This window comes from Bidens hawaiensis, unplaced genomic scaffold, assembly GCF_021521415.1.
Source record: "Bidens hawaiensis isolate Kalapana, Puna unplaced genomic scaffold, B.hawaiensis_p1.1 tig00048161_1, whole genome shotgun sequence".
Classification (NCBI taxonomy): Eukaryota; Viridiplantae; Streptophyta; class Magnoliopsida; order Asterales; family Asteraceae; genus Bidens; species Bidens hawaiensis.
Genome location: NW_027498616.1, coordinates 45,010 through 55,419, shown reverse-complemented (window position 1 = coordinate 55,419; position 10,410 = coordinate 45,010). Strand labels below are relative to the sequence as shown.

Here is a 10,410-nt window from a genome sequence, read left to right as displayed (position 1 = left end):
TCGTATTTTCGGAGGCCCTCAAACCCTCCTCCCTCGTTGTTTCGGTGAGCGGAAAACCGGCCACCGGTGAACCGCCGTGATATGCTCCGGCTCTCTCTCCCTCTCGCCGCACTCGCTCTCTCTCTCCGACGCACTCTCACTCCCTCTCGCTGCACTCTCCCTCTCCTACACACACACTCTCTCTCCCTCTCCGACTCTCTCTCTTACTCCGTCTCTCTCTCTCTCTGCCTCCGGCTCTGCCGGAATTGGCCTCCGACGGCCCCTTTCCTCATCTCCGACTTTGAATCAGGTATTGATAGTTAGTGTGTGTTTAAGCTTGAGGTCACGGGTTCGATTCCCTCTGTGACCAACTTTGGTTTGTTTTGTTAACAAATTTCTCAAGTTAATGTTACTATCTTTATTAACATTATATTTATTATCAAGATAATATTTATTATTATTATTATTATCATTATTATTATTATTATTATTATTGTTTGACAAAACAATTATAACTATCATTATTTTCATAACAATAGATTATTATGATTATCATTATCATTATCATTATTATTATTATTATGATTATCAAGTAATATTATTAAATTATATTATTGTGGATATTATTCACTTGTTTTATTAAACCGAAACCCATGTCGGGCCTAGATACCATTTAACGTCATCGTCACTCGAGTTATATATTCTTATCACTAATACTTCTATTCTTAAAATGTGACAAGTATTAGTTATTATTAATATGGCACATATAATTACTTATGTAAAAATAATTATTAATAGTAAAATTCATAAAATCCGTTAATAATGTTTCAACAACAAAAGTAATTATTATTATATTTGTTATTATTATTACTATTATTAGTTTTAACAACAATCCTCAAGTGGTACTATATTTATATATCATCAACATTATCTTATATAGATACATATATATATAACATATTTTAAAATCATTATTATCATTTTTATCTTTAACATTAATAATATTATTATAAACTTTATCATCAATTCATTTTTATAAAACCGAACTCTTGATTTAAAACCCGTCTTGTTTCTATTTAATATTCGTTTAGTTATTTAAAAGCCCAATAAAATAATATTATTTTACTTTAAATTAACAATTAAGTACGAGTCCCTAATCGTTAACAAATTAGCCGGTAACCAGATTAATAACCGAACCTTCTCGTCCAATGTTTCAAATGTAGTTTCAACTAAAGTTCAAGTTCATTAATATATTTTATTTATACGTTTTCAATTAGCTTTCAAGTCGGATTCGTTCGTTTCGTTTACAAGCTTTCTATATGTCGATCACTTATTAGTTTCTCAATTCGTCAATCAAGGTGAGTACTTTCATACCCCATTTTCCATCTTTCGTTTTGGGGTGACATTTCATACTTATCAAACTAAATGTTTTATTTACTTGAATCTTTAAACCCACAAATGTGTTTGTATACTTTACTTAAATAATTGCTCGATTTGGTGTTCTATGCTTACATGCTTATGTGTTTATAACTTTTATTTATTATTTTGTATACAAGTTTTGTGGCTTTTTATTACTATATACTTATATGCTCAAACTTATGAATTGCTCACAAACCTTTGTGTTGACAAACTTTATTTTATGAAATGTTACAGGTTTGACTTTTGTTGACTCGAGGACTTGACGAAAAACGTTACCAAGACCATTAGGGTATTAGTAAAACGAAAAATATAATTGTTACTTGTATTCAAATTGTTTGTGTGAACGAGATGTGTTGATTATTGATTTATGAAATAAATGAGTTGATTAAATATTGTCACTTTAAATAGTGTCTTGTGTATTTGTCCAATCACGTTGCACCCCGGTATGTTCAGCCGCCTAGTGTCGGGGTGTGATAGCTGGCGAGAAATCTGGAAAAGAGAATAACCCCGCGTGCCATTGTCATCTCAAGAGATGACGCGAAATCATCTGATGACAACAGACATCCTCGCCGCCGTGTACACGAAAGACTTGAAAGCCACAAAGACCAACAGAAGAAACAAGGCAGGAGACAAGAAAGGTCACCTAACTTGAGTCGAGTGGCTAGGTCAAGAAACGCACGCGGGAAAAGCCAAGATTCAAAAAGTTGAAGCGATGGGGAAAGCCCGGACCAAGAGACCAAACACGAGGAATAAAACATTTGAACAATTATCCTGACGCGGATGTAGATTTCTCAAAACCCTATAGGCCGAACACTTTTGCAAAAAAGATCGAAGTTCATACAGAAGATAGCAGAGGCCCCGCTGCCTTCTAACACAAAACTACCTTCCACGGTAGGAAAGTACGACGAAATGACCGATCCAAGTGATCACCTGCAAAGTTTCATATTTGGCGGAGGGGTAGCTGGGTGGACATTTCCCGTATGGTGTCATATGTTCGCCCTCACCCTCCATGGCGCGTCTATAGAATGGTTCGAGAGGCTCCGAGAAGGCCAAATCACGAGCTTCGAAGATCTGGTAGCTAAATTCTCCCTGCATTTCAATCAACAGCGAAGGCACGCTCAGAATCCCGTCGACATACTGACCGTGTTCCGCCAAGATAACGAATCCATCAAATATTTTATCGTGCGGTTCAACACGGAAGGCCTCAAGATAGGAGGGGTGAGCGAGGGCATGATGAGGGAAGGTTTCCGCCAAGGGGTGTGGAGCGATAACCTTATCCGGTGCGTGTCAGGGAGATATGGCATGCCAAAGTCGTGGAGCGAACTAATGAAAGCAGCCAAAGTATACGCTGACACTAAAAAATCCTTATGTGGGCGAGGATATCGCAGCGCTAAAAACAGAAATGAATCAAAAGCATTCAAGAATAACAAGAAGGAACAAGGGTCAATATGGTCTAAAATACAACCCTCGACCGAAACATCAGCTCAATCACTAGCTCTCGATCGCTGATAGGAGAAAAAAATGATAGAAACGGGGGATACAAGAACAAAGAATGGACCCCACTAGCGAAAACTTTGTCCTAGATCTTGGCGACGGAAAATGTCGACTTCTGGACACCCAAGCCGATCTTCGGGAGAAAGAATTTAGATAAATCGAAGTACTATAAATTACATAATGATATTGGTCATAATACAGATGATTTCACAAATATGAACAACGAAATCGAAAGTGCGCTGAAATCCGGAAAGCTTGAACACCTGGTCGTAGATGCCAAGAAACACGCCAGAAACCAGGGTCAACTAAAGATGATGGTCCCCCAACAAAACAGATAAAGAATATGAACACACACATGATACAAGGCGGGCGGAACAAGAGTGCGAAAAGGCAAGCACCTAGCAGTGAAGCCTGGAAAGAAGAGCTTGTCATCTTCCCGCGGGTCAAGGGAGGACCATGCCTCAAACAACCACTAATTATCACCGCACTAATAAGACATTACCAAAGCACCTTTGTCTTTATTGACCAAGGAAGCACTTCGGGTATCATGTACCAACAATGTTTCAATCAGCTAGTTGCGAAAGACAAGGCAAGGCTAGAACCTGTCAACGCACCCGCCTCGGGATTCCCGAACAAAATAACATATCCGCTGGGACAACTAAAGTTGCCAGTAACACTAAGCAATGGAAAGCATTCGAGAATCGAAGAGGTAGAATTTCTAGTACTACCAGTAAAGTCCAAGCATGATGTGATCCTGGGAAGAGAAGAGATCGGAGATTTCAATGCAAACCCGTCGACCGCGCATGGCATGTTGGGCATCCCAACAACAACAAGGATTATACTGGTGAGGCCAAATAAAGAATGTCTCGTCGCGGAAAGGTTAAAACCCCAAAAGGTGCAAAAAACAAAAAACAACAATGAGCCTGAAAAAATGGATGCTCAATGCCAATTTTCTTGATCAAACCATCACTATTGGACCAGCATTATCAAGCATCATAATCTCTCACATGAAGCAGCTGTTATTGAGAAATATGGATGTGTTCGCATGACAATCGACAAATATAATAGGCATTCCGCGTAGGATAGCGGAACATGCCCTGAATGTTAACCCAAAATTCACGCCAGTAGTTCAAAAACGGCGAAAGATGGGTCCGGAGCAGACCAAAGCGATGAACGATCAAGTGAGAGAATTACCGAAAGCATACATTATAAGCGAAATATGGTACTAGACACGTGTTGCAAACCCGGTGATGGTACCAAAATGTAAAGGAGCATGGAGGATGTGCATCGATTACAAAGATCTGAACAAAGCATGCCCCAAAGATTAGCTTGAAAGTGGGAACAAATTGGGAACACCCTGGAAGTATATATGGACGATCTGATCATTAAAAACTTGCAAGAAGACCAAATGTTGCGAGAAATCGAAGACACTTTCCAAAGGCTGCGGAAGATTAGCATGAAACTAAACCCTAAGAATTGCTCATTCGAGATGGAAGAATGGAAGTTCCTCGGAGTGATTGTCACAAAAAACGTATTCAAATCCAACCCTGAGAAAATACAAGCAATCTCTCGCATGCCCTCTCCGAAGTCACAAAAAGAGGTACAAACCCTAAACGGAAGGCTGGTAACGATGAATAGATTCCTAGCAAATCATGCCACCAAGTCATTCCCATTCGTGTCTACGTTGCGGAGCTGCCTAATGAAGTCACGGTTCCAAAGGACAAAAGAAGTAGAACAAGCCTTTCAAGAAGTGAAGAAATGTTTGATCGAATTACCAACACTGACAACGCCACGAAAAGACGAAGAGTTGATTATGTACTTATCCGCATCATCCAAAGCGGTAGGAGCAGTGCTGCTAGTAGATCGCGAAAAGATTCAAACACCGATTTACTATGTCAGTAGGATTCTCACAGATGCAGAAACAAGATATTCCATCATGGAAAAAATGATCTTAGCACTGGTATACACGTCAAGGCGCCTCCGCAGGTATTTCCATGGCCACCCAATCAGTGTATTGACGAATTAGAAAATTTAAAATGTGCTCCGGGATCCAAAACTATCAGGACGATTCGCAAAGTGGGCCATTGAAATGGGAGAACATAATGTCACGCCCCCATCGATGGCCTGGGCGTGCGACCAACACTTGGTACCCTTTTTGTAATTAAATCAGAGTTACGGGTTTAATGCGGAAATAATTGCGTGGATTAAAATATTATTATTTACATATAAAAAATGGCGGGATTATAAAAATAATCATTTTAGTGTTACAAAAGACAACTTGTTGAACAAACCACCATTTACTAATTTTAATGTTTTAACAAAAATGATCTAAGCCATCAGATCGCCTATCAACGACTTCGATTCTTCAAGTGGCTAATCTTCATTACTTGTAAAACTGTTGAAAATACGTCAGCAACACATGCTGGTGAATAAGCTGACACATAAAATATTTTATTTACTTCATTACCCCTCAATAATTAACTTAGGTCTCGGCCTATCGTGGCTTAGGAATATTCAAGTTAAAAACTTAAAACACAATTAAAAACTTAAGCTCTAATCGAGACCGCTCAGAAAATACCACATTGTTCGAGATTACTTTGCTACCATCAGTATACACATGATTACCCTCTCTCGAACGTAACTTAGGTCCGAACCATCGTGATTACCCTCTTTCCTTTACAAGTTTAAACCTTTGGTTTTACTTGTTTATTTTTCTTACACACTACTTTCTTCTTGAAGAAGAAACGGTACTTTATTTTTTTTTATTATTTAAAATATATATAAATAGTAAATCATACTTTATTCAAAACAAAGAATTCTTTTTATAACTATTCTTTTTGTTTTATATTTTCTTTGCTTTATACTTTTGTTTATTTTCAAGATACTGAGTATACCCTCGACTAGGGTTTAAGCCTTTATTTTTTTTTAATATTTTATCCGGGCATTATCCCTACCTTAATTGACGTATTAAACCCTAGACACTTGAGATGTACTTCCACGCCTTACGTTTTCTTGAAAATCTTTATCAACTCTTGAACGCAAATCGAGGCACACCATTCTTCGTATTTTGTTCGCACGTAATTCAAGGAAGGGAGTTGGCTTGTCTTGTGGTGGCACGTTCTTCAAGATAATTTCGTCGGTGTAAGGTACGTACTTCGGGTTATCGTCGTTTTAGGGCACGGATTACGAGGAGACTTGGCACGTTTATCGAGGTAGTGAGATGTTAGTGTTTTTAGAGAGAGAAAGTAGTGTAAACTAATTTGCATGATGAGTGAGAGGGCTGGTGACCTCTATATATAGGCTAAGTTCAAGACCCATCGCGATACGCGATGGTCCAAGAGATAGGCCGTCGCGTATGGCGACTATCTTTGATGAATCAGCAAGTAGCTTCGCCACGTGGTGCAACGTGGAGACACGTGTCTCGCAGTCAGACCACGTCTTCGCGATACGCGATGACGTTGGTTCCTGAGGGATCGCGTATCGCGATTGGACGAGAAAACATAATTTTATTTTTAGTCCTTGGACTTTAAAACTTGGCATTTTTTATTCGAAAATTTCACGATGTTACATCCTCCCCACTTTGGAATGAATCTCGTCCACGAGATTCGCTTCTTAGATCAAGTGGGGGTACTTTTTCTTCATTTCGGATTCAAGTTCACTCAGGGCGCATCTTCGTGAATCCCACTTTACTTGACCAATTTTAATGTTCGTCTCTTAAGTTTCTTAGTTTTAATGGGCATACCAACAACAACAACAAGGATTATACTGGTGAGACCAAACAAAGAATGTCTCGTCGCGGAAGGGTCAAAACCCCAAAAGGTGCAAAAAATAGCAAATAACAATGAGCCTGAAAAATGGATGTTCAATGCCAAGTTTTCCAGATCAAACCATCACCATTGGAACAACATTATCAAGTAGCGTAATCTCTCACATGAAGCAACTGTTATTGAGAAATATGGATGTGTTTGCATGGAAATCCGCTAATATGAAAGGCATTTCGCGCAAGATAGCAGAACACGCCCTGAAGGTTAACCCATCTTTCACGCCAGTAGTTCAAAAACGGTGAAAGATGGTTCTGGAGCAGACCAAAGCGATGAAAAATCAGGTGAGCGAATTACTGAAAGCAGGCATTATAAGTGAAATAAGGTACCAGACATGTGTCGCAAACCCGGTGACGACACCAAAAAGTAAAGGAGCATGGAGGATGTGCATCGATCACAAAGATCCAAACAAAGCATGCCCCAAAGATTAGCTTGAAAGTGGACTCAGTAGTCCCATATCGCTTCAAATGTTTCCTGGACGCATGCAAGGGCTACCATCACATCCACATGGTGGAACGAGATTAAAATAAGACAGCTTTCCGCACAGACAAAGGCACATTCTGTTATAAAATGATGCCATTTGGATTAAAGAAAGCGGGAGCTACTTATCAACACCTGATGGATAAGCAGTTCGGGGAACAAATTGGGAATAGCCTGGAAGTATATATGGACGATCTGGTCATTAAAAGCTTGCAAGCAGACCAAATGCTGCGAGATATCGAAGACACTTTCCAAAGGCTGCGGAAGATTAGCATGAAACTAAACCCTAGCAAATGCTCATTCATGATGGAAGAATGGAAGTTCCTCGGAGTGATTGTCACAAAAAAACATATTCAAAGCCAACCCCGAGAAAGTACAAGCTATCTCCCGCATGTGCTCTCTGAAGTCACTAAAAGAGGTACAAACCTTAAACGAAGGGCTGGTAGCGATGAATAGATTCCTAGCAAATCATGCCACCAAGTCATTCCCATTCGTGTCTACGTTGCGGAACTGCCTAAAGAAGTCACAGTTCCAGTGGACAAAAGAAGTAGAACAAGCCTTTCAAGAAGTAAAGAAATGTTTGACCGAATTACCAACACTGACGCCGCCGCGAAAAGTCGAAAAGTTGCTTATGTACTTATCCGCATCAGCCAAAGCGGTAGGAGCAGTGCTGCTAGTAGATCGCGAAAAGATTCAAACACCGATTTACTACGTCAGTAGGACTCTCACAGATGCAGACACAAGATATTCCATCATGGAAAAAATGATCTTAGCACTGGTATACGCGTCAAGGCGCCTCCTCAGGTATTCCCATGGCCACACAATCAGTGTATTGATGAATTAGAAAATTCAAAATGTGCTCTGGAAACCAAACCTATCAGGACAATTGCCAAAGTGGGCCATTGATCTGGGAGAACATAATGTCACCCCCATATCTATGGCCTGGGCGTTCGACCAACAGTTGGTACCCTTTTTGTAATTAAATCAGAGTTACGGGTTTACTGCGGAAATATAATTGCGTGGATTAAAATATTATTATTTACATATCAAAAGATGGGATTATAAAAATACCCGTTATAATGTTACAAAAGACAACTTATTTAATAAACCACCATTTACAAATTTTAATGTTTTTACAAAAATGATCTGAGCCATCAGATCTCCTATCAGCGACTTCGATTCTTCAAGCGGCTAATCTTCAATACCTGTAAAACAGTTTGAAAATACGTCAGCAACACATGCTAGTGAATAAGCTGACGTATAAAATATTTTATTTACTTAATTACCCCTCGATACATAACTTAGGTCTCGGCCCATCGTGGCATAGGAATATTCAAGTTAAAAACTTAAAAACAATTACAAACTTAAGCTCTACTCAAACCTACTCAGCAAACACCGCACCCTTCGAGATTACATAGCTACTATCAGTAAACACATGATTACCCTCTCTCGTACGTAAATTAGGTCCGGCCCATCGTGGCGGAGGCATATATCCAGGTGTGGCACTGTGTGCCCACCATCTAACCACATATGTAAGGATCCAAAAAAACGTACACGACAGCCTGAGGGCCAGCGATTATGTTTTTTTATAATATTTTAGATATACGTAATCTCATGTAATCAATTTAATTTGACTCGATAATACAAGTTATTAAAAGTTGGGCGTATTCACCTTGAAAGGATCAGCTTCACTTTACTGATCGGTCTTTCTTGAGCTATCTCGGACCTATAGTACGAGTATAACCTTTTGTTAATACCAGATCTTTAATCCGGCTTAAGACCTTTAGTCTCTTTTGTATAATCTTTACCTCAATGTTATTATCTTTTTAAACCTTTACTTTAAAATATACATTCTTTCTTTTACAAGTTTAAACCTTTGGTTTTACCTGTTTATTTTTCTTAAACACTACGTTTCTTCTTCAAGAAGAAATGTATACTTTATGTACAAAGCACGTCATGGCGATACACGATGACGTTGGTTCCTGAGGGATCGCGTATCGCGATCGGACGAGAAAACAAAATTTTTATTTTAATCCTTGGACTTTAAAACTTGACATTTTTTATCTGAAAATTTCAAGATGTTACACATACCATCCAGTACAAGCCCAAGCCAGCAATCAAAGGACAAATTCTGGCGGACTTCATCGCGGAAGTACCTTTCGAGAAAGAAGATGAATGCAGAGCAGAAGAAAAACCAAATGTGATCATCGAAGAAAGAGAGGCATGGTTGTTATTCACTGATGGAGCATCTAATGATGAAGGGTCAGGGGTCGGATTGAAGTTAATAAGACCAAGCAAACAAGAGTTCACATATGCTATCCGCATGGACTTTAAAAGCACAAACAACGAGGCGGAATATGAAGCATTCCTGGCTGGGCTACACATAGCTGGCAAATTTGGAGCACAACACGTCGAATCACACGTTGACTCGATGCTCATAGCCAGCCAAGTTAATGGTTCGTATGAAGCCAAAGATGAAGTCATGGCGTATTACTTAGAGCAAGCTCAACAGATGATCCGAAAATTTAAATCTTGTAATGTGAAACACATTAAGAGAAGTGAAAATAAGTCAGCTGACGCGCTAAGCAAAGTAGCAGCAACCAGCTTCGAACACCTGGAAAAAGAAGTCAGAGTAGACACATTGGCGGAACCATCAATTCCGGAGAGACAAGTCTGCATCATGCAGAGTCCTAAAGAATCATGGATGACTCCCGTCAAGGCATACCTCGCGGAAGTTATTTTACCACAGGAAAAAGTGGAGGCTCATAAGATACGGCACAAAGCGATGCAGTACCAGATGAAATAAGGAATCCTATATAGGAAATCATTTTTAGGACCGCTACTACGCTGCGTAGACGCTGAGGGCGCTAATTACTTGATAAGAGAAATCCATGAAGGGATCTGTGGGCTGCACGTGCGGCCCATGATGGTCGTGGCAAAAATCACCAATGCCGGCTATTACTGGTTGGGCATGCATACTGATGCTGTGAAAGAACTGCGAAAGTGTGATTCATGCCAGCGGCATGCACCGAATACCGTCAGACCTAAGAATGACCTGATCCTAGTCTCCTCTACGTGGCCATTTCAGAAGTGGGCCATCGACATAATGGGCCCATTCCCTGAAGCGCCCGGAAGGGTAAAATTCCTGATAGTAGCAATTGATTATTTCACAAAGTGGATCAAAACAAAACCCTTAGCATCGATAAGCACCACTGTC

At 39.7% G+C, this 10,410-nt stretch overlaps 1 protein-coding gene across 1 annotated transcript; it reads left to right on the top strand.

Annotated features, from left to right (window-relative positions):
- The first annotated feature begins 7,641 nt into the window (after positions 1-7,641).
- LOC143597355 (uncharacterized) lies at positions 7,642-9,999 on the top strand. The gene is made up of 2 exons (XM_077075874.1): positions 7,642-7,971; positions 9,292-9,999. Exons 1-2 carry the CDS (start codon positions 7,642-7,644, stop codon positions 9,997-9,999), a joined length of 1,038 nt encoding a protein of 345 aa, XP_076931989.1.
- Positions 10,000-10,410: the final 411 nt, after the last annotated feature.

Coding starts and splice junctions, on each gene's coding strand:
- LOC143597355 (XM_077075874.1), top strand. CDS start 7,642: ATGAATAGATTCCTAGCAAATCATGCCACCAAGTCATTCCCATTCGTG. Junction 7,972..9,291: donor AAAAAATGATCTTAGCACTG/GTATACGCGTCA, acceptor CATACCATCCAG/TACAAGCCCAAGCCAGCAAT.